We start from the raw sequence: 17,162 nt of genomic DNA on the forward strand, positions 1-17,162 counted from the left end.
CCTCAGGAGGTCATCTAGTCCAACCCCCTGCTCAAAGCAGGACCAATTCCCAACTAAATCATCCCAGCCAGGGCTTTGTCAAGCCTGACCTTAAAAACCTCTAAGGAAGGAGATTCCACCACCTCCCTAGGTAACACATTCCAGTGCTTCACCACCCTCCTAGTGAAAAAGATTTTCCTAATATCCAACCTAAACCTCCCCCACTGCAACTTGAGACCATTACTCCTTGTTCTATCATTTGGTACCACAGAGAACAGTCTAGATCCATCCTCTTTGGAACCCCCTTTCAGGTAGTTGAAAGCAGCTATCAAATCCCCTCTCATTCTTCTCTTCTGCAGACTAAACAATCCCAGTTCCCTCAACCTCTCCTCATAAGTCATGTGCTCCAGCCCCCTAATCATTTTTGTTGCCCTCCGCTGGACTCTTTCCAATTTTCCCCATCCTCCTTGTAGTGTGGGGCCCAAAACTGGACACACTACTCCAGATGAGGCCTCACTGATGTCGAATAGAGGGGAATGATCATATCCCTCAATCTGCTGGCAATGCCCCTACTTATACAGTCCAAAATGCTGTTAGCCTTCTTGGCAACAAGGGCACACTGTTGACTCATATCCAGCTTCTCGTCCACTGTAACCCCTAGGTCCTTTTCTGGAGAACTGCTTCCTAGCCATTCAGTCCCTAGTCTGTAACAGTGAATGGGATTCTTCCGTCCTAAGTGCAGGACTCGGCACTTGTCCTTGTTGAACCTCATCAGGTTTATTAGGATCGATACTCCACTCATCCTCAGCCTCTTTGCACAGGTCCCTATAAAGTTTTTGCCATCCTACTTGTGTGCTGCCCTTCTCCGTGTTGTCTATAAATTTGATTGTGACTGAATTTACAGATAACCCCCACCACCACCCAAAGTATATAGACATGAAGCAGCCACTTACGGTGAATGAATGCATTTTTTTATCTTTTTCAAAAAAACCTTCTGGAAATCTTGAGTCCTGGACAGTATGACATCTAGTTGGAAGCATAATTGCTTAAAGACTGAAAGACGCTCCATTGTTGTGACAAAGCTTCTCAAATCAGTTTGAGAACCATGCACTAGTTACATTTCCCTATCACCTCAGTGAGTATTTGTTAGAAATCATGATTATACATTAGTCTTTGTTTTCTTTAAGGACGGTGTTGGCAATTGCTGGAGAAGACTTTTCTATTGTTGCCTCAGACACGCGACTGAGTGAAGGTTATGCAATTCACAGCCGGGACAGTCCAAAATGCTATAAACTGTAAGTTTTAATCTTGTAGTATGGCATCTTGGGGAGATTGAATGACCAGAATTTTCATTTGCTGTCCCAGAATAAGTTCCAGTAAGACAGGAAGCAAATTTGTAAGGGTTTAATTTGGGCTCTGTTGTGATGCTGTAAATGAGATCAAGTTTCTTAGTTTGTGTTTTGCTGCTTGAATTTCACTGACACCTGATGTTTTTGATTTCCTAAACACAAGGTAAGTAGATCTGCTTTTTTTGATAGGCACCCATAAGAGTGTGTAGCTAATTGTAGCAGCATTTAGAGTTGCTGTTGTGAATAGCTTTGCCTGTTCCTGACACCCAGTAGTTGGGGTGCCAAAGTGTTTCCTTTGGTGGCTGTATATCAGGAATGTCAATAGTCCATTATTATTTCAGTAGACCATGTGGCACTTCAAAGAGCTCCCTAGCAGAAATCAGCAGTTAATCTGTCAGCAATTCCTTTATCAATCTTCTTTCACATTTCTCCTATATTTCCTTCAGTGTACCTGGATAGTGTCCCCTTTAAAAAGTTTATCATTATATGCTTTTAAATGTGGCAAATGCCTCACTTACACTCCAAACTGCAACCAGCTACAGATGCAAATCCTCTGTCTTCTTTGACAGTTCACATGAGTTCAGGTTTCTCCTGGCTAACCCCTTAGCATATCAGTAACTTCTTGGTAGTGTCCAGAGGTGAGTTACCTTGGTACCATCTCGGTCTGCTGAAATATGGTGGCTGCTGATCATTGATGTAGTCTTGTAGTAAGAGAAAAAGCTTTCACTTTAGGTTGTTAAAGTTAAACACTTAACAGCTTTGAATAAAATAGATTGTCAATTTTTAGATGGTATAATTTGTAAATAGTTAGGCTTGAAATAACTATTGACCCTCTTTTATATAAAAGTTTAATATGTTGATTTGCATTTCTATAGCTCTTTCAATCAGTGATCTCAAGCCACTTTATAAAATGTTAATTAAACCTCTCAATAGCCCTGTAAGGTGTGTAAATCCTGTTGTTCCAATCTTAGATTGGCAGTTTGAGGCACAGAGGTTAAATCACATATCCATGGTATTACAAAATTAGCTGACAGGACTGGGAATAGAATCTATTTCTCCTTTCTCACAGTCTTGCACTTAACTGCTAGTGGTTCCCAAACTGGAATAGAGAGCCATATTGATTTGCAAATCACTTGCTGATAGTCTATAGAGAGTTAGCTGATCATTGTTACCCGCTGATGCATTGCGTTAAAAAATGCTAAGAATACATTCTGTACTTTTGTAGTGTTGTTTGTCAATGTAAGAAACTGGTGTAGTTGATAGCACTGAAATATTATCAAATTTTGCATTTTACAGAACAGATCAAACAGTCATTGGATGCAGTGGTTTTCATGGAGATTGCCTTACACTGACTAAAATTATTGAAGCAAGACTAAAGGTAGCTAAATTTGATATTTGTATGTATAAATGAAAGTAATAAACCCTTATTAAAATATTAGAGAAGAGAGTAATAATTAGACCAGGTGAAGGAACTGAAATAAAAATGTAACAAAGTACAGGTAGCTGTTTTGTTTCAAACATTCCCCTAAAGTGTTTATACCCCAAACATTGTAGCACTGTTAGTGAAAGAACTAGAAATACTTATATGTATTTACTGTCCAAACTGAGTAAAATGCAAAGGCAGTTAGGACACACAAATTGTGAAGAGTAAAGGCATATTTTTTAAAAAAAAACAAAACAATTTTAATATTTTAGTGTTGGTGACCAGATGACATCTGTTTTATAAAAACTTCTGTATGAAACCTACATTTTGTGCCTAAACTACTTTAAGAAACCAATATGTACACACACATTTAAACACGATAGTTTGTTTTTAGATTACTAATTGAATTTTCTTAATCATTAAATGTATTTGAATTATACTCCTGCTATGCACTCTTTTCTTCTAGTTTGAAATTTACTTGTTATAAAAACAGTGGTTATGTCCACTTACTATTCTGATATTACTGTTTAACCCACCTTTTTGTGTGCTTGCAGATGTACAAGCATTCCAATAACAAGACCATGACTACTGGGGCTATTGCAGCGATGCTGTCTACAATCCTGTATTCTCGGCGCTTCTTTCCGTACTACGTTTACAACATCATTGGTGGGCTCGATGAAGAAGGTAAAGACTTAGACGTGCTTGTGGAGAGCAAAGGGAGAGGCGGCTGATTTCTGCAGGTGAAGGGCAATCATTTCAGCTGAAGCAGACTGGTGGTGCAGTTTGAAGAAGCTTGTATGCTTGCTTCTCTTATGTGAAATAATGTTGCTCTTCACTTACAATTTTTTTTTTGAGGATCTCAAAGCACTTTATAAAATTAGTTTTGGTAAGTATTATAATCCCTTTTAGTAGTAAACTAATGCATAGTTTATATGACCAATCTTATAGTTTTCACCAACATCTTGATATATAACTGCTGTCAATCTCTGAAGAGTCTGAGTGTGTATGAACTCCAAAATCTAAAGATGGCTAAATCCTACTTTTTCAAATGACTTATAAACAGCTGAAATAACATAACATCTTTGCTAAAAACACTTCTACCTTTCTGTCTTTTCATGTTTAATATTTTAAGGTGGATTGGAATACACTGCTTGTATTTCAGGCTATTTGGAAAAGCAACAGTGCAGAACACTGGAATGCCAATGGCATGGATTGTCACTGTTCACAGGACTTTGCCTGTATTGGGGGCCAAGCATATACATCTAGTTTAAAGATGAAATATTTTTAGTGATGAAATGTTTTACCAACTCACATCTTAATGCTAACTTTACCTTCAGATCCTTTATCATTATTGGTAGGCAGGGCTGTTCCAGCAGCATATTCCTTTTCAGAATGGCCTGTGAAATTAACAAATACAGTGTTTCAAATCAAAACCTTTGGAGATATGGATTATACAAAAGTAGCAGTTTAATAAAACTTGGAAGGTAACTGACACTTTTAGCACCTTAGAAGCATGCTCTTATCTCTGGCTTTTAAGCTTTTCCAATTATTTAATTGAGCTCCAGCCACAATATCATTAGGATCCTCTATTCTATGGCTTTGACCAAGAATCCAAGATGGTCTTTATCCTCAAACATCTAATAACTTTTTCTTCAGAGGTCAAGTTATTAATCTTGTCTCAGGATGGCTTGGAAACTAGTATATGTAGTGTTTTTGCAGTAGATCTTGTATATCATTAAGAAAATAACTTTCTGGCATGTAGATTTAATATAAACATTTTTCTTTTCAAGGGAAGGGAGCAGTGTATAGCTTTGACCCAGTAGGTTCATACCAGAGAGATGCCTTCAAAGCTGGTGGTTCAGCAAGTGCCATGCTACAGCCCCTACTTGACAACCAGGTAAAGTAGTCTTGATTTTTTTTTTTTTTTTTTTTTTGGGGTCAAAAAATATTTATTTTGCCTCTCGGTAACCTGTGTGTCATTCCTTCCGAACGATTTTATCATGGCTCCTATGTAATAGGGCTGTAACATAGTTAGGCTGTGGAATTGTGGTTCTTTCCATGCACTGTTTCTGTTAAGGGTAAATGTAACAAAGTGAAAGTCTTGGACAACCTTTAGAAACTTGAATGCACAAGTGTGAACAAATTCTTAATGTTCTTAGAGGACTGCAAAGCAATGTGTAAACAGATTTGTGTCCTATATGCTGGATCATCCAATAATGCTGTGAGTGTGGTAGTTCTCTTGAGCAGTGCTAGAATGGGAAGCCTCTGTACGAACTGGTTTGGTTTGAATGTTCATTGTGGTTTTTATAAAACTACTCTATATTAGTTAGAGATGAGAAAAAATATGCTTGCCTTATCCTGAGCTCAATTTCCTGCTCTCTCTACTCAGTAGGTATAATAGAATTACTAGTGCGTGCGCGCACACACCCCTTTATGCACCAGCTTTTGAGCAGCCTTACATCAAAGTTTAAAGTGTTGAACCAAATCCCTTTGCAAGTGTTTGGGTGTTCAGAAGAGATCTGTTTTAGAATTTCTGTTCACACTTAAGCCTGGCAATTCTGATGTCTGACTAAACTAATTTTACAATTTCTCTTTACTTGAACTTTTAAAAACCCGTGAAACAAAAAGTAATCCAATGTCACTTTCTTTCCTAGGTTGGCTTCAAGAATATGCAAAATGTGGAGCATGTACCTTTGTCCCTGGAAAAGGCTATGCAACTAGTTAAAGATGTCTTTATTTCTGCAGCTGAGAGAGATGTATACACTGGAGATGCACTTAAGATCTCCATTGTCACAAAAGATGGTATTAAGGAGGAGACACTTCAATTACGGAAAGACTAATTCAGAATACTTGTCAATTAAATCTGCATTATGTAATCTAAGTTGTAACCAGTCTGATTTACTTGTATTGTGGGGACATTTGTCTTATTAAAAGAATTTAACAAAAGTTAACTATCAAAATGTTGAATGTTTGCTGTCTTCAGACAGTACTGCTGGGATTTGAAAAGTGATTGTGTTTCCTGATGAAATTGGTGCAACCCATGCATTCACTGGTTGGGATATGGGTTTGGTTTGATAAATGGAAAAAAACAGAAAGAATGCTGCACAGTAGATCAAATGTTTGACTGACAGCATGTGATAGATTGAATTACCCTTCAGTTTACAGCTGCCAGTTTTACTCTTTGTGAGCTAACTTTGCAGTTGTTAGTAAGAGTAGTAAGCCTACTACTCAGGATGAAAAAAAACTTATCAATCCACTTTCTTCCTCCTCTGTTCTATCATGGCATTCTTTGTTGGATTGGTTTCAGTGTTCCCCCTTTGGTCTGTAGTCCATATAACTTGCTCTTTCTCCAAAATCTGTGCTACTCTTCTAATTTATGCCATTTATCTCTCCTGCCCATCCTCATCCATACAGGGCTTGAAAATCTTACCTGATAGCTAGAGAAGTAAACCTGTTAGCCAGAAACCAGTATTGAGGTGAGAAGCCAGTTCTCCCTCCTGCTTGGAAAGAGAGAAAGGTGCAGGGATTCCTAACACTGTTTTCCTTGGACCCTGCTCAGGGGCTCATCTTTCACATCTGCCTCAGACTAATTAGACCAAAGTCTGAAGCCCACCAATCACCTCCACAATATCATGTGACTACTGTGTTGAGAATGTCTCCACAACCCACACACATGTCCTAAACTCTTCACTTTTGGATTCTCCTATCTCAGAAGTAGCTCCATTTGTCACCTGTTGCTGCTCAGAGCTTTCCCAAGGAGCAACTGACTTACCTGCTGAATAGCATCAGTGCAGCTGATAAGACTGTTTAGTGTTCTCACTCTGCAGCAGCTTGGGAAGCTCTGAGCATCAGCAGAGGCACTTCAACTGGGGGGGAGGGATAGCTCAGTGGTTTGAACATTGGCTGCTAAACCCAGGGTTGTGAGTTCAATCCTTGAAGAGGCCACTTAGGGATCTGGGGCAAAATCAGTACTTGGTCCTGCTAGTGAAGGCAGGGGGCTGGACTTGATGACCTTCCAGTTCTATGAGACAGTTATAATAATAATAATATGGAGATACACCTGTCTGCAGAATTTGGAAGGTTCTCTTCCCAACTGGTAGGGCCTGGAAATTTTAAACAAAAACTAGCTTCTAAAGATGTTGATGGCACTAGCCTGGAAAAGAATCAGGAGTGAGTGGATTTTTCAAGATTTGGCTTTCCGTAGTCACAAAATCAGATATTTTAGTAGTGCTTTAAGGTAAATTCTGTTAATTTAATAAGTGATAGGTATAATTTAGAATATTTCTATATCAACTAGAAAGCATAAATATAACAAAGAATTATCTTCTCACTTGTTAGGGTTAACATTTTATAGTTCTTTGGATGCTGGTCCACGTTTAAAATGATTATTCATTTCCAAACTCACTTATGATAACCCAACCCAATGCAAAGCTAATTTTAGTTCATAAGAATTTGTCAGTTGGCTTCTATGGATGTTGGTCTGGGTCAATAATAAATATTGCAATTACTGCATCCTATAATTAAAAAAAAGTTTTACCTGCAACTTTGGTTTCCAAATGTATTTTCAAAGAATACACAAGTGAGATACAGGGTTGATCAGCATTAGTCTTTCCAATCAAGTGGCTTCACTAGACCAGCAATTCTCAACAAGGGGTATGCATACCCCTGGGGGTACACATAGGTCTCCCAGGTGGGTACATCAACTCATCTAGACATTTGCCTAGTTTTACAGCAGGCTACATAAAAAGCACTAGCAAAGTCAGTACAAACTAAAATTTCATACAGACAAAATGAGAAAGTAAGCAGTTTTTCAGTTCTAGTGTGCTGTGCCACCTTTGTATTTTTATGTCCGATTTTGTAAGCAAGTAGTTTTTAAGTGAGTTGAAACTTGGGGCATGCAAGACAAATCAGACTCCTAAAAAGGGGTACAGTAGTCTGGAAAGGTTGAGAACCACTGCACTAGATAAATTCATCAATATTCCAGTATGCAGGAGTCAGTGGTGGTCCTGGTCACTGTTCTTGTTTTCAATAAGTTTGAACATATAAATTGAGTTCCACCTTGTGAAAACTTAATGGGTTAAATGAGTGAGGTGCCAGGCTTGATTCCTCACACTAACTATAACATTTAGTAAATACAGAGTGTTTGAGTAGTACTGTGAAAGCTAGTGCAATGTTAAAAAAAAAAAAAAAAAAAAAAAAAAAAGGGTTAGTTGTAAACGTTTACCCACTTGGGAGCTCACTCGCCAGTTTTTCAGTCTTTTCAGAAAAGCATTTAAGATTGCAATAATTTTGTTTACAGCAGAGTGTCTTTCATGTTATAACTTCTCTGCTGTGGTCAATCCAGTATACACATTGAAACCAAGACTGCATCTGCACTTGGATCTAGGGCTGTGATTCCCAGCTTCCAGAGACATACTCACGCTAGCTAAATAAGCCATGGGCAACAATGGCCCAGGCTAGCTGCCCTGAGTACAAACCTGCCTGGACCCTGGGGGCACATACGCAGGGTGGTTAGCCTGTGCTGCCACTTGCTGCTGTCCATGCTATGGTAGCTACGCTACCATTTTTAGCTCTCATTGAGCTAGCGTATGTCTTAATGAGCTAGGAATCACACCCCTAGCTCCAAGTATGGATGTAGGCTAAGGAAGGATTGTTGCATTCCTGACTCCATGAATCAGCAGTGCAAGACACAGATGTGGTCTCACTAATACTTTCAAGCAAAGTGAAAGCCCCTGGGAATGACTACTGGGACAAAAACCTTAGCTGGAATTGTATGATTTGGTTTGAAGGCTGAGCAATTCAATCTTCTGTCCTCCAGTGGAAGGTTGCATATTCAATGGCAAAATATAGCCCTGTGTACTATATGTTCTTGGATGCTTTCACAATCCATACACTTTTTACATTAACACATTCAGTGCAGTAGTTTGGACTGAAGCATTTCATTTCAGACATAAATGTTTCTTCATTTACCTGCTGCTAGGTCTTAGGTAAACAATAGCAGACCTGAATTGTATGAGTCAGTAAAGCAGTAATTTCAGACTAGCTTAACATGAAAACTTGTGCCTTTGCAAACAGCTTTTCCAGGCCATGGCCTGTGATTTTACTCAGATATGCTGAGACCATGTCCTACCTCTAAATTAAAAATGGAGGTTTCTTGCCAAATGTAGCAGGACTGAGTATTAGCTGTACTTTCCCCAACTGAAGTGAGACTAGCACTACTAGGATCAGATTGTCACATCACCTCTCCCCCGTCCCCCCTGCCAATTCTTTTGGCTTTTTTGTGAAGTACTAGACAGTCCAATACAGGTGGGAAAGGACAGTGTAAAAAAGAATACATGGTACTATATCACATTCCTACAGAAAACTACATCCCATTAAGCTAGAGCCTGACTTTCCTTTCTCTGACATGGCCATTTTTATACAAAATTAATGATTTTGAAGTGAGTGCCTTAAGGATTTAAGTTTTAATTAGTTTGTATCGGGTTGTTTCTTCTCATAGCCTTCAAATCACTGTGACTATTCCATTAATGGTAGACAGACACCCAAAGTAATAACACTAAAGCAATGACACTTCTCTGCTTTCTGCCCTCTCTCTTGGTGGTGCCTATATCTAGCCAGTCTCATTTCCTCCCATTGCTATGCTCTGCCCAGTTTACACAGTTGCCAGCACATCTCTATCCTACAGAGAAAAACACCTTGGTTCTCCCAGTCTGCCTGCTCTTGATGTTTACTCACTCCCGTTTGTTGTAACTCGTTTTACCCATTCCCATTATCAGCCTCTTCAAGTCAGTCTGAATGTTGGGCTAGTCCCCCATCCACAATTGTTACACAGCCACGCTATATTTAAGTCTAGTGAATGGCAAAGTCTGACTAATACGGTGATCTTTCAAGGCGTTCATTAAAACACTTGACCACTGGGTGCCACTCTTGTTCCTTGTAAGAAGCAGAGATTTCACATCCATGGATATTATGGCTGGAGGACAACCAACCTGACTAATATAGTAGAGATCTGAGGTCACTTGATGTTACCACAACCAAATGTGTGTTGGGGGTGGGGGGAGGGAAATGGACACAGAATTAGAAACATTCTTTCAACTATTTATTCATTGAAACATATGGTTTTTTAGCTTTTGATAAAGCAAGTTAATTCTGATAAAGTCATCTGAAAGGATTTGATACATATTTAAAGTTACTGCAATAATTTTTGATGTATGCAGCTGGCTAGGACAGAGCTGTAACAATTTGTTTGCAGGGTTTTGAACCAATGATTAGTGTCGTTTTTTGAACCTCCTGAGTTTCAAGTTCAAACTCCAATACCCAAGTGCAATTCAGTTGAAGCAGCTGAGCATTATGTGGTTTCATATTAATCCATATGCAATAGTGAGTTGTGTAATTTTCACATTAAACCATAAATTATTGAAGATTCACTTAAAGTTTAGTGAGCACTGATGATTTGGGGCTGGATGGATCCTAGCTTTGTAACAAAACCAGGTGAGTTTCATATGTACCTGGGTTTCATGTTGAAAGGGTCACACACGGCTATGACTAGTAACCTAGAAGTCTGGTTCCTTGGTTAAGATATTGAAAGAATTTAATAATAAAAACAGGTGAGGACTGAAGGAAAGGAATGTTTCCCCTTGTTTAAATGATTATTAATGAACTTAGTGAGCATTAAAGATGCCTGATAACCTTAGGGACTAAGACCTTGTCTACATGGGAAAGTTGCACTGGTTTAACTGAAATGGGTTTGTAAATTAATATATTAAAATCTGTGCAACCACGCTATTTGCACTTTTATTTTGGATTAATTTAAACTTGTAGGCAATAGATTTAAGCAGAACTGCAATAAGACACTCATACTGAAATAAATGTTTGTGCCAGTTTACCTATATCCGTTTAAATTTGCACCGTAAATTATATCAGTGCAACTTTGTCATGTAGACATGAGGTTCTCAACCTTTTTCCTTTCTCCCGCCATTCCGCCCAACATATGATAAAAACCCCACAGCTGCATATAAAAAACAGGGCCGGCATTAGGGGGTAGCAAGCAGGGCAATTGCCCAGGGCCCCACGCCACAGGGGGTCCCATGTAGCTAAGCTGCTCAGGTTTTGGCTACAGGCCTGGGTGGTGAGGCTTGGGGAGGTGGGGCTTTGGCTTTCTGCCCTGGGCCCCAGTGAGTCTAATGCCAGCCCTGCTTGGCAGACCCCCTGAAACCTGCTCGCAGCCCACCAGGGGGCCTCAGACCCATGGTTGAGAACAGCTGATCTAGAGAAGGCCTAAAGTTCTGCTTATACTCAGAACAGATACAATAAGAGAGAGTGGTATACAAGCTTCACTGTACTTCCCTACCACCAGCAGGGAACATCCAATTCCCTTCATCTCTAGAAATAACTATGCACATTCAATCCTTAGTCAGTCTCCTGAGAATGCCCAAGGACCAATTGATACCAGTTGTGGTGGATGCTTATTCACTGGTAACTAGACTGAGACTACCAAACTCATTTCACATATGCTGCTTGCTGAGCAGCCAGGAAACGGTAACACTGCATTCGTTCCCACTATAGGAAGTATTTGATCCAGTGACATAGAAAGGCCTGTATCACATTACCAAGTCAGACTTCCCTATTCAAGCCCTGCCTTGATGACATCACCACTCATGCTCAAGCCTTTACAGGTTTGCCAGGAAAAAGTAAATGAAAGGACTCCATAGGTTACTCTTCAGCTAGAAAAGTGAGCTGGTTACCTTGTTGAATTACAACTATTTTTATGGTGTTTTTAGATTGCATGTGTACTATACAAGTAAGCACACAATAAAGCAAGAGAAGAATTTACAGTATATAATCCACTCATCATAAATCCCTTAAAGGCAAGGCTGGCCTTACCATGGGGCGAATTGAGGCGGCCAACTCAGGTGCCAGACTGTGGGGGGGCGGCGCCACTAGGACCCAGAGTGTAGACAATTGTGTTTGCTGCTGGTGCATATGTATTCTCTCTGCTCTAGATGCACAGAGATGGTGGAGTGCTGTGCTGGAGGAAGGAGGGCACAAGAGACACAACAAGCAGGCAAGAGAAAAAGAGGGAATAACAGAAAGCAGCAGGAGTTGCAGGAAGAGAGGAGGAGGAGGAGGAGGAGGAGCCTCTTATGTACCTCTCTAGCACCCCCAGGAGCCTGGACTGATTATCACCAGCTTCTCAGGGAGCTTCCTGTTTCCTGCTGCTTCCCTGAATCCACTTGAGGAGAATAGACAGTCAACTGAAGTAGTAGGAGCCAGTTAGGCCCTTAAGACACATATCTTCCCTCACGCAGGCCCTGCTACCAGCCTGCTTATTTGTCCCCTTCAATTGAGCGTTGAGAGCCACTATAGCTGGCACAGAACAGCAGTCATGAATGCCCCTCTGGGGCAGCATTCAGAAAAAGCAAGCAAGCAAGCAAAGGAAGCTTTTCTATCTAAGCAGGAAGGAGCTCTCATGAGATACATAGACACAGATGTTCACGGTGAGCCTTCCGGCCCCAGTGAGGATGTGAGTGGTGAGGAGATGCCTGATCTTCCAGTTAGTCAGAGTGCAGGTGACCTGGCGGCTATTGCAGCATCCATATCTCCATCTCAAATGGTGTAACCATGCACATTCCTGAAGAAAAGTGTAGATCAGAGAAGAGTTTGTTGGTGGTGCAAGAAACAGCTGCTGCTGAGTTTAGTTCCTTAAGTCTAGATGATCCAGGACTGTGGACCCACTTGAGCAGTAGCCTGAGGGACTTCCTTGTACTGCATGGGCCACAGCAAGTGAAAAACTTCATGTTCCCCAAAGACAATGAAAATAGAAGTTTCCATCCAACACATTACTGGCATGAAATCCCCCAACGGTGACAAAGTGGAGTGGCCATGGCTTATGCACTCAAATACCCAGAATGCTGCATGTTGTTTTTGTTGCAAACTCTTCCAGTCTAATGTTCCAGCCACATTGGGTTCTACAGGAACAAAGGACTGGAAAAAATCTGGCTAGAAATCTGGCATGCCATGAGAAGGCCGCAAATCACCAGAGAGCATTCCATAGGTGGAAAGAGCTTGAGATGAGACTAAGGTTAAAGGCCACCATAAATGATCAGCATCAAGAGAAGATTTCATCGGAGTCTCTTTACTGGCAAAATGTTCTGAAAAGGCTCATTGCCATTGTGAGAATGCTTGCTACCCAAAACCTAGCACTGTGTGGCCCTTCAGATCAGCTGTATGTGCCAAACAATGGAAACTTCCTTAAAATTGTGGAGCTGATGGCTCAGTTTGATGCTGTACTCCAGGAGCATCTAAGAAGAGTCACCACCCAAGAAATGTACACACACCACTACCTTGGAAAAACAATTCAAAATGAGATCATACAGTTACTGGCAACAAAAGTCAAAACAGAAGAATGTGGTAGATCTGAAGTCAGAAAGATATTAATCTGTTATTCTGGACTGCACACCTGACATCAGCCATACGGAACAAATTACTTTAATGGTGCGTTTTGTAACAACAACAACAGAACCTAGTGAAAATGTCCCTGCAATGGTGACTGTCAGAGAGCATTTTCTAGAATTTATTGACATTGATACTACAGGAGCTGATATGACAAATGTGCTTCTTAAAAAGCTGGAAGATACGGGAATTGCGATAGCTGACATGAAAGGTCAGGGCTACGATAATGGTGCCAACATGAGAGGAAAGAACAGAGGAGTGCAGACATGGATCCAAGAGTTAAACCCTCGAGCTTTTTTTGTCCCATGCAGTTCTCCTTCATTGAACTTGGTGGTCAGTGATGCAGCTGAATTTTTTAATGTAATTCAAAGCATCTATGTATTTTTCTCTGCATCAACTCATTGATGGCAAATTTTGAAGTAACATCTGGGAACATCCTCTCTGACACTGACACCACTGAGTGCCACACGATGGGAAAGTCGAGTGGAGGCGATAAAGCCTATCAAACACCAAATTGGGAAGATAGATGATGCCATAGTTGCCATTATGGAGGATAATGCTATGACAGGAACTGTTCGTGGGAGAACAGTGGCAGAGGGAAATGGAATCACCAGAAACATACATAACTTCAAATTTTTGTGTGGCTTAGTGTTGTGGCATGACATACTGTTTGAAATAAATGTTGTAAGCAAGAGACTCCAAGGTGTTGACCTTGATATATCTGGAACAATGGAACAACTGGAAAAAGCAAAGTCATACCTACAATCTTACCAGTCAGATGAGGGATTTCAAAACATTCTGAAGAGTTCGCAGAAGTTGGCAGAGGAACTTCACACTGAAGCTATTTTCCCACCCATTCAAGAATACAAGAATCACTGAAGAAGATGACATTTTGATTACGAGGCACGGGATAATCCCATAAGAGACCCCAAACAACAATTCAAAGTTGAATTCTTTAACCAGGTGCTAGACTGTGCAATACAGTCAGTTGAAGAATGTTTCATGCAGCTCAAGGAACACAGCAGTATATTTGGGATGTTGTATGATATTCCAAAACTCCTCACTATACCTGAAGAAGACCTACACCAGCAATGCAGGGCACTAGAGACAGTGTTGGCACATGATGACATGCGTGATATTGATGCGAGTGATTTAGGTGATGAACTGGAAGCCCTTTCAAGATACTTTTCAGCAGAATCAACTCCAAAGGCTGTTCTGGAATATGTGCACAAATAAGATGACCACCCTCTTTCCAAATGCTTTTGTTGCTCTGCGCATACTTCTAATACTTCCTGTAACAGTTGCCAGTGGAGAACGCAGCTTCTCCAAGCTGACGTTAATAAAAACACATCTATGCTCCACAATGACACAGGAGAGGCTGGTCGGCCTTGCAACCATCTCAATAGAGCATGAGCTGGCCCAGACTGTGGACCTTCAGGAAGCAGTTCAAATCTTTGCAACCAAGAAGGCACGGAAAGCACCACTTTGATTATTCAAACAGATAAAAATGCCAGGGTTTACTATGCAGACAAGAAAGGTTACATTTGCTGTTCAGGTGTTTGAAAGTTAAGTGCTACTTACAATTTTTGAACAAGGCATTTTAAGTTGTTAGTTCTCCTTTATTGGGGAGGTAGCAGAGCAGTACCATGAAAGGAGTAGAACAGGAAGAAGGCAGAATTGAGACTTTTCAAAGTTTTGGCCCAAGCAAGAGGGTATGAGGGTGTCATTTGAGCTCCCCGCCACAGGTGCCAAAATGTTGTGGGCGGGCCCTGCTTAAAGAGGCTAGCTACTGCACCAGCTTCCTTTGCTTTTTAAACAAAGCTGGTTGATAAACAGCTATATTGTCTGAATTGCTTGTATTTAAACACTCATCCTAGGATAGGTAAACACTGGAGCGATTTCATCACAGTTATGAAGCATGTTTTCTAACACACCCACATGCCCAACACATTGGGTCTCCAATCCTTCCTGGGGCCTTTATATGATGGTAGAGCCCCAAGTATCCACAATAAAAAAACATGGGTCTGAGCACAGGGCTAGAAGGTAGGAACCTCCTGAGTTCTAGTCGCAGCTCTGGCCCTTACGTGGTCTTCTGTGGCCTCCCTCAGCTCTCTGCCTCAGTCTACAAGAAATTGTCAGCTACATCATGGTGGTGTTGGTTAAACGTTTAATGTTTATAAAGTGCTTTGACTAGCACCTTGAATTACGGAGGCAATGGAGGATGTGGGGCACTATTGCAATACAAGTACTCATAAAGGAGTAACAATAAGATAAGACATAGCAAGCACCAGAATATAGCTAGTGCTTGCTGGTAGCAGAGGACTGGGTTAGATTTAATTATTTGAGACTGGGGATTAGATTTATCTACCAAAATGAATAGAGGGGGAAATTTGCTTCCTCTCTATCTTGCAGAATTCCTGTTTTACCTAGGCCTCCCTTTCTGCAGAAAGACTGGAACAACTTTTATTTCTTTATTTATGTAAGGTATGTGCTTTTAGTTTTTGGATAGCGAGTGCTCTTTGAGCTGATCACTCTGCTGGGTCACAACACTTCCAGCAGCTCCCCAGGTACTAGCCACATTGCTCAGAGCCTGCAAATTGCAGAGATGTGTTTTGGGAAATCGCTCTCAGACATGGAGTTGAACTGATTGTATCTGGGGCAGTGCTAAGAGGAACCATCAGATGGCAATATTTAGTTGCCATCACAGGCTTCAAAACAATTATGTTGTGTGTGTAAAAATAGCCATTGAGTATTGTACTGGCTTCCCTACTGCGATAGGCTTTGCCTTACTAATTTTGAAGGCCTTATTTTGATCTCAGACATATGGATGCATATTGCTGCATAGTTTGTACAGCAGCAACTGATAAATGCCTGCGTGAGATCAGCCTCAAGACCCAAAGACTATGTTTGTAATGAAAATTTTATAGTAAACAGACTTGACTGATTTGAACAGGCATTTGGGAAACACTGTATACACTGCACACACATTTTGCATACTGGGGGGTTAAAATCATGGGAGGTGAAAGTACACAGCACATTGCAGGATTGAGACCTCTATATGTATGTCCTATTTACCCCCCAACAGATATTTCTCTGCCTTGTCCTTTGAAAAGACAACACCATGCAGCTGATCTAATTATTTTAACTAAAACCAAGATTTTCCTGGGATGAATTTTAAGGTGTTTATTTTTTAAGTTGAGGACAATACTAAGCAGTCCCCATATTAGTTTTTCCTTTTCTTCTACAGTTAATCCAAATCTGTACTTGTGCCCATGCCCTAACTGCTGTCGGACAAGGACATATGAGTGGACTGCTTCCATTCTCTTATGATTTCCTGGGATGAATAAGATGCTCAGAAATTGTCAAATGCTATTAAAAGTAAAACTGTTTGAAACGTTCTCATTGAAACTGAATGAAACAACCTGATACCAATTGAGTTACAAACTTGAAATCCCCACATTTATCAAAAGGTTTCAGAAGCCCAACAGTCATCAAGCCAGGGAAATTCAGTGGGGGCAACTGAGTTTGACCTTTGAGATTTGGGGTAGGGTTACCATATGTCCTCTTTTTCCCGGACATGTCCGGCTTTTCGGCACTCAAACCTCCGTCCAGGGGGAATTGCCAAAAAGCCGAACATGTCCGGGAAAATGGCGGCTCTGCTCCTCCCCTGACTCTTCGGCTCTATTTAAGAGCCGGGCTGCCCGAAGCCCAAGCACTACCGGCTTCACGGTTTGCTGGGCAGCCTCCAGACCCTGCGCCCCCGGCTGGGCGCTTCCCCTCCCGGGCTCCAGCTGCGCTGGGGAAACACCGGCTGGGGGCGCAGGGTCTGGGGGCTGCTCGGCAAACCGTGAAGCCAGTAGCGCTCGGGCAGCCCTTTCCCCGTTGCTGGGAGTGGGAGGGAGGAGGGGGCGGAGTTAGGGTGGGGAAGGGGCGGAGTTGGGGCGGGGCTGGGGGAAATG

At 41.1% G+C, this 17,162-nt stretch overlaps 1 protein-coding gene across 1 annotated transcript in view; it reads left to right on the top strand.

Moving 5' to 3' along the window:
- The window catches only part of PSMB1 (proteasome 20S subunit beta 1), a 7,529-nt gene extending 1,827 nt beyond the window's left edge, over positions 1-5,702 (top strand). The window contains exons 2-6 of the mRNA XM_034765164.1: positions 1,167-1,274; positions 2,625-2,706; positions 3,306-3,435; positions 4,542-4,648; positions 5,406-5,702. Of these exons, the coding sequence (XP_034621055.1) occupies positions 1,167-1,274; positions 2,625-2,706; positions 3,306-3,435; positions 4,542-4,648; positions 5,406-5,591 (613 nt within the window). The 3' untranslated portion in view covers positions 5,592-5,702. The remainder of the gene's footprint in view (positions 1-1,166; positions 1,275-2,624; positions 2,707-3,305; positions 3,436-4,541; positions 4,649-5,405) is intronic.
- The last annotated feature ends 11,460 nt before the right edge of the window (positions 5,703-17,162 follow it).

The sequence above is a fragment of the Trachemys scripta genome, chromosome 3 (genome assembly GCF_013100865.1).
Source record: "Trachemys scripta elegans isolate TJP31775 chromosome 3, CAS_Tse_1.0, whole genome shotgun sequence".
Lineage (NCBI taxonomy): Eukaryota > Metazoa > Chordata > Testudines > Emydidae > Trachemys > Trachemys scripta.